Below are 12,897 nucleotides of genomic sequence, written 5' to 3'. Positions count from 1 at the left end.
GAGACTTGTTTCCATCTGTGGAACAGTTAAAGAGAATAGGGATGGATTTCTCTGCACAGAGAGTGGGTGGAAAGGGTCAGTCTGTATCAGACATCTAGACTCTTCCCCACAGGCAACTTGGGATTATTGCTTCTGCCTTTCTTTACTTAAAATTAGCCTACCTTACTACAAGAAGCCACTGCTTTGGGCCCTTCTCATTGCAAATAGCATGTGAAATACCCATTTCCAGATCTTTGTTCCACTTTGGACTTTATATTGTTTGAACAAAAGTCACTTGCTGGATTTGCCCTGTCGCCCTTATCTGCTTCCACATTCCATTTCTCTCAGTTCTTTTGATCTTTTTCTTTGGTTGATAGAAATCGAGATAAATATGTTGGATGAGAAGCTGATCAAGTTTCTGGCCTTGCAGAGAATACATCAGCTTTTCCCTTCCCGGGTCCAAGCTTCACCGGGCAGTGTTGGGACACATCCGCTCGCTTCTGGAGGGCACCACACAGAAGGTGCGGGTGCACATCCCTGCCACCACACCATCAGCTCTCCTGTCTGATGTGTGTGAATGACCACCTTGCTCCATGGAGAATCTCTGCTTTCAGTAGCTCAAACTCTCTGTACCTTTGGGTTTAATAAAGCACCGTGAATTTTATTCTCAGCACAAACAAGATAAACAAGTTTTTGATCAGACTTGGGGAGTTTGCCATAACTTTCTTTCACACAAGTTCACTTTGATTCATAGCAAAGCAGCTACCAATACTTTGGGTATATGTTGTGTATTTTCTGTTCAATTACATTTTAATATTTGAACTGTAAGGTTTTCCCAAGGTTCAAGGTGAGAAATAGAAAAACAGTAGGAAATTGTGACTCCAATGTTAACTCTACTTGATTATCTCTAAGCTCGGACTGTCAGATCCTCTGATGCTCCAGGAACTGTATCATACCAGCAATATCAGAACCTCAAGAGCTTAATAGAAATCGAAATTCCAGAACTAGGGGGATCACTCAATTGGCAAAGAAGCCTGAGTTCTATCCCAGAACCCACATAATAAAAGCTAGGTATGGTGGTACATGCTTACAATCCCAGAACTGAGCAAGTGGAGATAGATGGATCCCTGGGATTTGCTAGCTGTCCCGCCTTATCTACTTCTTGAATTCTAGGCCTCAAAAAAATAGAATATGAGGAACAACACCGATAGCTGTTTGTGTATAGTGAACACAAATATATATGAACTCTAACAAGTGTGTGTGAACTCAAATGCAGGAAATTCAAATTTACAAATTCTAGATCCTTTCACTACAACAAAAATCAGTTTTTGGATGTGGGTGGCGGTAGTTCTAGGAATCAAATCCATTGACTTACTGGATAAGTACTGTATAACTAAACTATAACTGACAGAATCCATAGGCAGTTGAAGTGCTCATTAAAGCTTAAGAAATACTGACCTATGCCTTATGTTTTCCCATGTTTTCTTTTTTATTACCAGTTGGAATATCCTTGTTAAGATAATCAGGAGCTCAGGAACTTAAAGTACTAATATTCTCAAATTCTGTAACCATCTTCAATGAAGATCCCTCCTAACCTGTATTGGAAATGCTATGGGTGGGGTAAAGCATTGCCCTGAAGCAGCTCTGGGTCAGGTGTGAGTTTGAGCATTAGTCACCCAGTGGGATTTTTTTTTTCAAGGCCACCAACCATAGTTCCAGGTTTTGTCGGTTTGTGTTTGGGTCACAGGTTCTGGGTTTCTGAATGATCCTATCCCTGTGTTTGTCTTGTAGTGCAAAGAAAGGAGGTACAGGCCCGAGCTGTGTTCTACCCCCTCTTAGGGTTGGGAGGAGCTGTGAACATGTGCTATCGAACCCTCTACATCGGGACAGGTGAGCCAGCCAGGAGTCTGGGAGGGGCACTGGATCTTCAGCCTAAAGATGGATACTCAGAGAAACCCTTTCAGAGGTTGATGGGTCTAACCAGTGGGTGTCCAGGCAAGAGAGACTGAGAACCCAGACAATCCAGTGGGTGCTTCCTTGGTCAGGCCCTTTAACTGCCTCTCAGTAGCGTCTGAAACACTGTAAGGAAGGACTTAGAAGAGGACACTTCCTTATTCTCGGGGTGTAATAGGCTCACATATGACCCTCCTTTATTTGTTTGTTTATTTTTGGTCATCAAGATGATTTAAGATAGGGTCTCCTCTGTAGTCCAGGGTGGCTTTGCACTCATGTCTGTCCTCTTGCCTCAGCCTTTCAAGTACTACAACTACGGGCATTTCCCACCATACCTCAGATCACCCCTAGAAATTGCCCTTTAAAGAGCCCTCCTACACTATTATGTTCACATGGGTATACCATTCTCATCAGTAACGTACTGCTCTGTCTGGAAGGCAGCCATGTATTCTAACACAGATTAGCTTTAGAACAACAAAAGGAACTGCTGAACTTTCCAGCATGTATCTATAATCTCAGGACTTATGGAATGGAGGCAGGAAGATCAAGAGTTCAAAGCTATACCCCATTACTATAAAGGAAAAAATAAGAGTCTCTGAGCTACCTTGAAGTTTCTACTAGCAAGTACCCAGAAGCTAACTCCCTCTCTTTCACCTCCCCAACACATACACCTTACAGTCTGTTCTCTGCCTTTTCCTTGACTCCTGCCACCTTGCAGGAGCTGACATGGATGTGTGCCTTACAAACTATGGTCACTGTAACTACGTGTCCGGGAAACATGCCTGCATATTCTACGATGAGGTGAGGGGCAGAGCTGGGTGGGAGGGAGCTGTCCTAGCCTAAGGTCTTTCCCCAGCACTGGGTTTTGCACTCAGGCAGAGGCAAAGGTGAAAGGCCTGCCCTCTTTCTTCCTGTCCATCTTGGAAGGGAAGACTCAGTGTGAAGGGCTTGGCATTCCACCACGGCAACCTGTTTGTAGGAGCAGGCTATTGCTACAACTGATGTTGCTCACAGAAACAGTTGAGGGAAGCCAAGCTCTGTGTGTCCCTGAGTTTCATCATAATCATGTGCCAGTGAATATCCGATCAACAGGAGTCAGTGCTGAGGGGCAGAGGGGGAAGATGGAGTCACTCGGGCAGGCTTTCACAGGGGTGAGCCTTGATGAATTCTGAAAGAGGCAGGCTATAACTGAGGAAGAGCATGAGACCTCACTAGGTAGAGCAGCAAGCCTGATAGTCTCTCCCAAGGCTTCACACAGCAACTACACATCATTATCTCCCCTCCTCCTCTTCAGAATACCAAACATTATGAGCTGTTAAACTACAGTGAGCACGGGACAACGGTGGACAATGTGCTGTATTCATGTGACTTCTCTGAGAAGACCCCGCCAACCCCCCCAAGCAGTATTGTTGCCAAAGTACAGAGTGTCATCAGTAAGTTGGAGCAGAGGCCTGTGGCCACACAGCTAAGGCCCCAGTCACCTTGGTTCTACCATGCTGTCAATGACCTACAGTTCCTTGCCTTGCCAGTCCCATTGGCCAAGCTCATTGTTGATGGCCTGGGAAAAGCCACCAGGAATCAAGTGCTGAACACCCACATATATCAGACCCTTCTGGGGACTTGAGACTCCAGCCCCATCTGAGCATCCTCAGCCCTGATCATGTAGTGTAGAATGGGGAGATGCAGGGGGCCAGTACTGCCAGTCATCCCAGACAGGTCAGCGGTTCACTGTTCCCCTCCTATGACCATGCCCCTTTTTCCCAGGGCGCCGCCGACACCAGAAACAGGATGAAGAGCCAAGTGAGGAGGCAGCCATGATGAGTTCCCAGGCCCAGGGGCCACAGCGGAGACCCTGCAATTGCAAAGCCAGCAGCTCAAGCTTGATCGGGGGCAGTGGGGCCGGCTGGGAGGGCACAGCCTTACTACACCATGGCAGCTACATCAAGCTGGGCTGCCTGCAGTTTGTCTTCAGCATCACTGAGTTTGCGACCAAACAGCCCAAAGGCGATGCCAACCTGCTGCAGGATGGGGTCTTGGCGGAGAAACTCTCTCTCAAGCCCCATCAGGGCCCTGTGCTGCGCTCCAACTCCGTTCCCTAGGCCATTGGCCTGGACACCCACCCAAGACTCCTGCAATGCAAAAATGTACACGAACCAAGCCCGGGTGTTTTCTATACCAGAAACCCTCAACTACAATCTTTGCATGAAATGAAGAAAACCTTTTGACTGTTTTTTAAGACTTTTTTTCTTTTCTCAAGTTCTAGGGGGCATTTGCACATATATTTGTACTCAACATTTCATGGGAAAGCGGCAGACCCGAGCTGAGGAACGGCATAGGCAGGGAGGGGAGGCCCTGGTCTGGACACTTCCTCCAGCATAATCCCTTCCCGCGCCTCCTGCTCCTTCCCCCTCGACCACCTGCCCGCTGTTGTAAAATAATCAGAAACTTGTTCTATTTTGTGGCAGTGACAATAGTTTTATATTAAAAAGAAAAAATACAGTTTTCATACAGCAAAATCTATACAATATCATTGTTTTATTTAATATAAAGATCGCTACCCACTCCTTTCCATGGTTCCCACCCTACAAGGAATTTTCCCTTTCTGCAGCAGTTGCACTACAGGTAGCTACTGTGTATATGGACAAATGAGAAATGAATTCTTTTTCTGGCTGTCCATCTATTTTATTTCAAATAAGGAAAAGTGTATTTGGATTTTGTGTAAATACATCTAGTGATGGCATTTTTTCAATGTTTTTAAAAGCTGTGTACAGTATATGTGGTAGAGTGTTTTTCTCAAATTGTCTATTGTAGCGAAGGCGTTTTGTCGTAAACCTGTTCTGTGTCCTTTTTTGTTCTTACCACTTCTCTTCCTCCTTGCCCCAGATAGCTCCTCTTCCCCACAGCTAGTACCAATGTACATAGTAATTGTAATGTTTTAGACTTTACAGAAACTTTCCTGTATTCTGTATATAAAAACCAAAAATACTTCAAATTATGTTTTCTGCCTGTCTGTCCTACCTGTCATCATGCTTAGAGGGGGTGGGGGGAAGTGTCCTGGATCTCATTTTTTTGCACCTTTTGAACATGTGTCAATTTCAAGTATTCTCTGAGGGAATTGTGGTAGAGAACGCAGATGTTAGAGAAATGAGCCTAAGCTTGCTGAGGGGACTGGACAGGAGGGCAAAGCGTGGTGAGGGACTGGACAGGAGGGCTTGCCTTTTGAAGGCTGCCCTAATACAGTAAAATCTAGTCTAGACCAGTGGATCTCAACAGTCCTGATGCTGTGACCCTTTTATACAGTCTGTCATGTGTGGTAACCACCTGCCCTAAAAGTATTTCATTACTACTTCATAACTTTAATTTTGCTACTGTCACAAATTGTAAATGTCTGCTATCTGAGGTGCAGCTCTTGTGAAGGGGTGGATGACTCTTGGTAAGGACGTGACCCACAGGTTAAGGACCACTGCTCCAGCCTGTGCTCATCAACCCTGCTGCATTACTCTAATTCTAATTTTCAGGCCATCCTCAAAGCCGAACTCCCTGCTTTCTTCCTGGAGATGGTTTATTCAGGAAGTTCTTCCTGAGAACAGTCCCCTAGTTCTGGCACTATTGCTAACTGGTACCCATTCATGTATTCGAGTCTATTGATAGAGTTAGAAGGTGAGTTTTACATCCACAGCGTCTGTAATTGTTCTCTAAGAACACACGTGCAGTATTAAATAAGGAGTTTCCTCTGGTCTCAGAAATCTGACCCTGGCTCCCAAATATAACTGTACTCTTGTCCCTGCCAGGCTGCTTCCACCTCTTCAAGGACTTCTTAAATTCCTAAAAGCTACCTGGTTATTCACACTGCTAGGCATGTCATAATTGTCAAACATCAGTTAAGTCCTAGGAAAGGTCTTGCCAGCAATGCCTACACCCACATCCCTAGATATCCCTGCCCATCTTACCCTCAGTCGCTGTTTCCCAAGTAATGGAAGTGTCTACCTACCTAGTCTTGCTACCTGCGAACCGTTCCAGAAACAAATTACCTCCGAACACTTTACTGCTTTTTTCCTTTTTGAAGGCAGAGGAGATGGAGTAGCAGCCATGTAATACCCACTGTTTTGGGGCAGTTTTGAGGTTGGCCAAGTTAGGGCCTAGGGAAACCACCTCAAAAATCGACAGGGAAAGGGGTGGGGCCATAGAATTATTGAATCCTGACAATCCTGTCAGCACCATCATGAGAAGCCTCATGTCTCTGGCCTGTAACACGAAAGGTTCTAGAAGCCGAGCGGAAGGGCTGGATAATGAAGAGAAATTAAAGAGTTGCTTCATTGAGGGGAAGACATACAGGACCCGACTCCAAACACATGAGCCCATTCATGTACACAGGACTCCAGACTGAGAGACTGCTACATACTCACACCTAGAGTAAACAGAGATGTTCATTCAGTCACACGCGTTGGTGGAGACTACAGATGCATGCACAGCCTGGAGGACTCCCGCAATGGGGACAGACACCTACGCAGTGCTCTCACGCCGGCGCCCGCCCAGAATCCAGAAGTACACCCAAACCCTGAGCGGAGATCCCTGGGCCTTGGGCATGCACACACCCACCAGTCCCTCACGCAGATGTTTCCCGTACATACCCGAGCGCGTTCCCGGGAGTTCACAAGCCTAGAGGGCGCTCCCAGGACTCCGAGGTGTTTCGCCTAGGCACGCCGCCAGGGCACGCAGGCGCACACCTAGGGGGCGCTCGCAGGGGCCACGCGTGCGCGCACACCCCTGCCCAGCCTGCCGCCGCCCTCGCAAGGCCGAGGCGGGAGCGACGAGGCCCGGGCGGGAACCGGGAGCACTGCCGGCATGGAGATGCTGCTGCTGGGCGCCGGGCTGCTGCTGGGCGCCTACGTGCTTGTCTACTACAACCTGGTGAAGGCCCCACCGTGCGGCGGCATCGGCAGCCTGCGGGGCCGCACGGTCGTGGTCACTGGTGAGTGCGCGCGAGCGGGCGGCGGGGAGGCCGGGCGGGTGGCCGCGGCCCGACCGGCTGAGCTGGCTCCCACCCGCCGCCCGCAGGAGCCAATAGCGGCATCGGGAAGATGACAGCGCTGGAGCTGGCGCGCCGGGGAGCGCGCGTGGTGCTGGCCTGCCGCAGCCGGGAGCGCGGGGAGGCGGCCGCCTTCGACCTCCGCCAGGTGAGGCCAGAAGGGAACGCGGGACGCGGGTGAGCCCGGGACGCGGAGAGCAGAGCAGAGCGACGGGAGGAATCGAGATCTGAAAGGAGAGCTTCACTATCCCTTAAACACGAAGGAGAATGCAGGGACTGCTGTGGTCTCTAATCTTGAGAGCTTTAAGAATCGGAAAGAGTTAATGAAGTCAGGTGTGGTCAAGGCCATCCTTGGCAAAGGCGACAGAGAAGGAAGGGTTAGGCTATTGAAGAGACTCAGAACAGCAGGTGCGAACGCCCTGTAACTAGAGAGTCTTATTGGAGAGACACGGGGCAAGGAACTAGAGGATTGTCCTGAAGTGGTTCTGAGCCACAGCCGGCTTCTGGAGGCCCTTACAGATACCATCGAGTTGAAGACAGCTGAGCAGAGAAGACACTTCAGCCGGCTCTGGACCATCCCGATGGCTTTTTCTAATGAATTACTTAGAACTGTGCCGAGTCTAGACTGCAGAGGACAGGAGTAAGAGGCTCACATACCTTTACTCCTAGCACTTGAGAGGCAGAGGCAGGTAGATTTCTGTGAGTTTAAGACCAGCTTGGGCTACATCCTAAGACCCTATCTCAAAAAAAACAAAAGAAAAAAGAAAAGAAAAAGAAAAAGAAAGAAAAGAAAAAGAAAAAACCTCTGTAATTCCAGCCCTGAAGAGGCTGAGGAAGGAAGATCATGAGTTCCAAGGCAGTCTGGGCTACATAGCAAGATGTTGTCTACCACAGGTAGACATTGATTTTATGTAATTGATTTTATGGTAAATGATAATAAAGACAAGGGACGGTAATGGCAAATACCTTCCCAGTGCTGACTGAGTATTTAATGTATATTAACTCTAGCTCAGACGGGCCTTGAACTGGTGAAGGGTAGCTAGGATAGATAACCAGTTAATGTGCCACCACACCAGACATACATGTGTTTTATCTGATTTAATCCTCCCAACTTTTTTTTTCCAGTAGAAAGTATTATTGTTGTTGTTGTTGTTGTTACCCTCTCATTTTTCAGTAAGAGAACAGAGGCCCAAAGATATTCAGTATCTTGTCTGAAGTCACACTCTAGTTAGAGGCAAAGTCAAGATTTGAACTCACACATGCATTACACGCTGATGCATAGAGGCTGGTTTTAGTCATAGTGGGTAGGCTCTCAGAAGCCTGGGAAGAGGGAGGAGAAGGGAGATAGCCTGTAACAATCCTAGCCCTTGCTGCTCCACAGGAAAGTGGAAACAATGAGGTCATCTTCATGGCCTTGGACTTGGCCAGTCTGGCCTCCGTGCAGGCCTTTGCCACAGCCTTCTTAAGCTCTGAGCCAAGGCTGGACATCCTCATCCACAATGCAGGTGAGGAGCAGCAGGCCCTGTGGGAGGGTGGCTGGTAACCTGGAGAGGCAGACCCTCCAGCAGACACATCTCACAAGTGGGGATTCTAAGACCCATGGGGCACCTATAACAGCACCTCATGCCTAGCTTCTGCCGTAGGGATCAGCTCCTGTGGCCGGACTCGGGAAACCTTTAACCTGCTGTTGCGAGTGAACCATGTTGGCCCTTTTCTGCTGACACACTTGTTGCTACCCCGCCTGAGGTCGTGTGCCCCCAGCCGTGTGGTAATAGTGTCATCTGCTGCCCACCGACGTGGTCGTCTCGACTTCACACGTCTGGACTGCCCAGTGGTAGGCTGGCAGCAGGAGCTTCGGGCATATGCTGACAGCAAACTAGCCAACGTGCTGTTTGCCCGGGAGCTTGCCACCCAGCTTGAGGGCACTGGTGTTACCTGCTATGCTGCCCACCCAGGTGAGGCATGACTCTGACTGCTCTGGCATCTTTGTACCTTAGTGTGTGCCTCCCTCCCCCCAGGCTCCTTTGAGTCACAGAATAGAAACTTGGTCAAAGCGAAACCTGTTCCTTGCTGGTCTTGGGAACAGACTTTCTCCTCGTGTGTTTTCTTCCTTTCCCACCTGCATGCTTGGATGCTGACCACTGGCTAGGGGATAAAACAAGGCCCTGGTGATGCTAAGAGGGCTGGGGCTGCAGCTGAGCGGTGGAACACTTGTCCTAGTACAGCAAGCCCTGAGCTGTGCCATTCACCTCCTTCCTTTGGTTTAGGTTGGTTGGTTGGTTGGTTGGTTGGTTGGTTGGTTGGTTTAGGCTGGTTGGTTGGTTTAGGTTGGTTGGTTGGTTGGTTGGTTTGGTTTTGAGACAGGATCTCACTATGTAGACTAAGCTGACCTGGAGTTTACTTTGTAGACAAAGCTGGCCTCAAACACTCAAAGACTTACCTGCTTCTGCCTCCAGAGTGCTGGGATCAAAGGTGTGGGACACCATTCCTGGCTTAGTTTATTCATATGTGTGTGTGTGTGTGTGTGTTAGTTTTGTCTGCATGCATATATACTGGGGGGGGGGGAGCCCACAGAGGCCAGATCCCCTAGAACTGGAGGTACGGATGGTTGTGAGCTTCCTTCCATGTGGGTGCTAAAACCAACCTAGGGACTGGAGAGATGGCTCAGTTAAGGGCATTGACTGCTCTTCAAGAGGTCCCGAGTTCAATACCCAGCAACTGCATGGTGGCTCACAACCATCTGTAATGGGATCCAATGCCCTCTTCTGGGATGTCCAAAAACAACCACAGTGTACTCATATGAATAAAAAATCTTTTTAAAAAGATAATAAAATCTTTTTAAAAAAAGAACCAACTGAGGTCCTCTACAAGAGCAGCAAGTGCTCTTAACTACTGAGCCATCTAGTGGATTGTTGGGTTTTGTTTATTGTTTGTTTGGTTGTTTTGAGACGGTTTTCTGGAGCCCAGGTTGGCCTGGAATTCTGTGTAGCTCAGTCAAGCCTCAAATTCACCCCAGTCTTCTTGCCTCATACTTAGATTCCCAGTATAAGCCACCATGCCAAGCTGAGATTAGGTTTAATCCCTGACACCACTGAAAAAAAAAGTTAGGATGGTGATGATGGTAAGTAATGTATCATCCAGTCAAGGCGCGCTTTCTTTGTGGTACCTACTATGCAGTAGGCATGATTTATATGCTGGGACAAAAGTAGTAAAGTCACCTTGGTCTCTAAGACCCTGTCTTTCTGAAAGAAGACAAAGCAAACACCAGAGACCTTGCCCTCATATCCTATGACAAATGGCGATAAAATCAGAAAAATAACATAAACAGGAAGATAAACAGGAAAACAGGGACCTAGAGTTCTCAGATGTAACATTTTATTTTGTCAGTGGCTGTCAAGGAAGGCACTTAGTTAGAACTGAACACAGATCTGAAAGGGATAAAAGGATCTTTGATGCTCAGAAATCAAATAACAAGCACAGAGGCAGCCGGTCGGTCCTGATGTGCTGCAGGATGGCTGGTGTGCCCAGAAGGGAGGCAGGAGAGGAGAGATGGCCAAGCTGGTGAATCATCTGTCCTCAGACCATAGGCTACAGTAGGCAGGGCCTGCCTAGATCATCCCCTAACATCTTAGAAAACCATTGCTTGGGGCTTCTCTGTAATCACAGTGACAATAATGCTACTTACCTTTAGTAAGCTCTTGTTACAATTACAGATCCCTACTGTTAAAAAACTGTGACTGATATACTGTAGGTTCTTAAAAATGATGGCTAAACAAAGGAATGGGACTCAAGATAGATGAAAAGCTGGCTGGGCTGGAGAGATGGCTCAGCGGTTAAGAGCACTGACTGCTCTTCCAGAGGTCCTGAGTTCAAATCCCAGCAACCGCATGGTGGCTCACAACCATCTGTAATGAGATCTGACACCCTCTTCTGGAGTGTCTGAAGACAGCTACAGTGTACTTACATATAATAAATAAATAAATCTTTGCCGGGCGGTGGTGGCACATGCCTTTAATCCCAGCACTTGGGAGGCAGAGGCAGGTGGATTTCTGTAGGCCAGCCTGGTCTACAGAGTGAGTTCCAGGACAGCCAGGGCTACACAGAGAAACCCTGTCTCGGAAAAAAAAAGAAAAAAAAAAGAAGAAGAAGAAGAAGAAAGCTGGTATAAATTAGGCACTGTGGGGCTTATGCTGGTAACCCCAGTGGGAAGCTGAGGCAGGAATATTGCTGTGAGTTCGAGGTCAGACTGACTGGGCTTATAAAGGAGTGAGACTTTTTCTCAAAAAGAAAGGACCAAGCCGGGCGGTGGTGGCACATGCCTGTAATCCCTGCACTTGGGAGGCAGAGGCAGACGGATCTCTGAGTTCGAGGTCACCCTGGTCTACAGAGTGAGTTCCAGGACAGCCAGGGCTACACAGAGAAACCCTATCTCGGAAACAAAACAAAACAAAACAACAACAACAAAAACAAAACAAAAACAAAAAAAAGAAAAAAGAAAGAAAGGACCAGGGAGGGATATAGCTCAGTTGATAGGGTACCAGCCAGTATGTACACAGCCCTGGGTTCAAGTCACCAGCACCAAAAAAGGGGAGGGGGAAATGATAGAGTTTGAACAACAAAGAACAAAGAGCACACAAGCCTGGGAGATGGGAAGGTACAGGCCCTTAGGTTGGTAGGAAGGCTTTCTGTGGGAAATGGGTTAAATCACCTTGCGGGGGCCCCTGAATACCTGGTAGATAGTTTGCCTGGAAGTAAATGCTTTCCCTGGAAACAGGGTCTACCTTCTGCTCCTAGCTGTTTTTCTCTCTGCCTGGTGGCTGGGCGCCCCCCCCCACTCACCCCCCTATCTCCTCCCCTCCCCCCCCCCCCCCCCCCCCGCCTTCCTCCACAAATCCTCTTTCTTCCTGCCTGCAGGACCTGTGAACTCGGAGCTCTTCCTGCGGCACCTTCCGGGATGGCTGTGTCCTATTTTGCGCCCACTGGCTTGGCTGGTGCTCCGGGCACCTCAAGGGGGTGCCCAGACACCCCTGTACTGCGCTCTGCAGGAAGGCATTGAGCCCCTCAGCGGGAGATATTTTGCCAACTGCCATGTGGAGGAGGTCTCCCCAGCTGCTAGAGATGACCGGGCTGCTCGTCGGCTATGGAAGGCCACCAAGAAGCTGGCAGGGCTTGGGCCTGGAGATGATGATGACCCTGATGAAGAGCCGGAACCTCAGGATCCCAGGGCTCCATCTTCTCTGAGTGCCCCCAGCCCTGAGAAAACCACAGTTTCTGGACCTTCTCGTAGCTATCGGGGCTCACAAGACTTATCCAAATTGACACAGCGAAGAATTCAGGTGAAAGATGAACCTACACCGTAACTTTCCTAACCCCCAGCATAGAATGCTTTTGTAGCACAGGGATCCCTCAAAGTCTCGGTTGTGTGCCTGGGCTCTGAGGGGTTGCCACATTTGCCTCGGAACCTCTTTTCATGCCCTAAACAGCCCTTTTCCATGTGAAAGGAAATGAATACTACTTCCTAAGACACACTGTAGCCCCAGATTCAGGGATGATGTGTCAGATACTGTGTTGTTCTGGAATGTGATTTTCAGATTTCTGGGTCCTTCCCTGAGTAGTGATCTGCCCCGGGAAAGGGCCGGAGACTTTGTGGTTGATGCACTGCAGATGTTAAACATTACTGACTGAATCCTGCCCTTTGGAACTTTCTAGCTATGTAGTTAATTTACCCCCATTTTTAAGGAGGCGGAATTAGGAAAAGACTGTCGCCCCGGGACCTGCTGTAGGGCAGATCAAGCAAGATGATACTACTGGGGTGCCCCAAAGGTGCTTCGGGGGCCAAGCCCCCTGGAATAAAGCAAGCTGACTGCGGATGCGCTGGCTCCCGCCTCTTTCAACATGCCGGCCCCGCCCTCCGCCGCTACACTTCCGGCGGGGCC

At 48.7% G+C, this 12,897-nt stretch overlaps 2 protein-coding genes across 2 annotated transcripts in view; both read left to right on the top strand.

Moving 5' to 3' along the window:
- The window catches only part of Phf12 (PHD finger protein 12), a 42,483-nt gene extending 37,556 nt beyond the window's left edge, over positions 1 to 4,927 (top strand). Inside the window, exons 11-15 of the mRNA XM_052197217.1 lie at positions 357 to 500; positions 1,771 to 1,869; positions 2,651 to 2,733; positions 3,227 to 3,365; positions 3,697 to 4,927. Coding sequence (XP_052053177.1) covers positions 357 to 500; positions 1,771 to 1,869; positions 2,651 to 2,733; positions 3,227 to 3,365; positions 3,697 to 4,031 — 800 coding nt within the window. The 3' untranslated portion in view covers positions 4,032 to 4,927. The remainder of the gene's footprint in view (positions 1 to 356; positions 501 to 1,770; positions 1,870 to 2,650; positions 2,734 to 3,226; positions 3,366 to 3,696) is intronic.
- Positions 4,928 to 6,648: 1,721 nt separating this feature from the next.
- Positions 6,649 to 12,831, top strand: Dhrs13 (dehydrogenase/reductase 13). Its single transcript, XM_052197223.1, has 5 exons — positions 6,649 to 6,904; positions 6,991 to 7,109; positions 8,343 to 8,466; positions 8,605 to 8,916; positions 11,876 to 12,831. Exons 1-5 carry the CDS (start codon positions 6,778 to 6,780, stop codon positions 12,319 to 12,321), a joined length of 1,128 nt encoding a protein of 375 aa, XP_052053183.1. The 5' UTR covers positions 6,649 to 6,777; the 3' UTR covers positions 12,322 to 12,831.
- Positions 12,832 to 12,897: the final 66 nt, after the last annotated feature.

Source organism: Apodemus sylvaticus, chromosome 10 (genome assembly GCF_947179515.1).
Source record: "Apodemus sylvaticus chromosome 10, mApoSyl1.1, whole genome shotgun sequence".
Lineage (NCBI taxonomy): Eukaryota > Metazoa > Chordata > Mammalia > Rodentia > Muridae > Apodemus > Apodemus sylvaticus.
The sequence above is the reverse complement of the archived record's forward strand: the minus strand, read 5'-3'. Positions and strand labels throughout refer to the sequence as shown.

What these genes read in the sequence shown, in the direction of transcription:
- Dhrs13 (XM_052197223.1), top strand. Translation starts at nt 6,778, where the DNA reads ATGGAGATGCTGCTGCTGGGCGCCGGGCTGCTGCTGGGCGCCTACGTG. An exon ending in CCGCCTTCGACCTCCGCCAG is followed by an intron (nt 7,110 to 8,342) that starts GTGAGGCCAGAA and finishes GCTGCTCCACAG; the next exon opens with GAAAGTGGAAACAATGAGGT. An exon ending in CTGCTATGCTGCCCACCCAG is followed by an intron (nt 8,917 to 11,875) that starts GTGAGGCATGAC and finishes TCCTGCCTGCAG; the next exon opens with GACCTGTGAACTCGGAGCTC.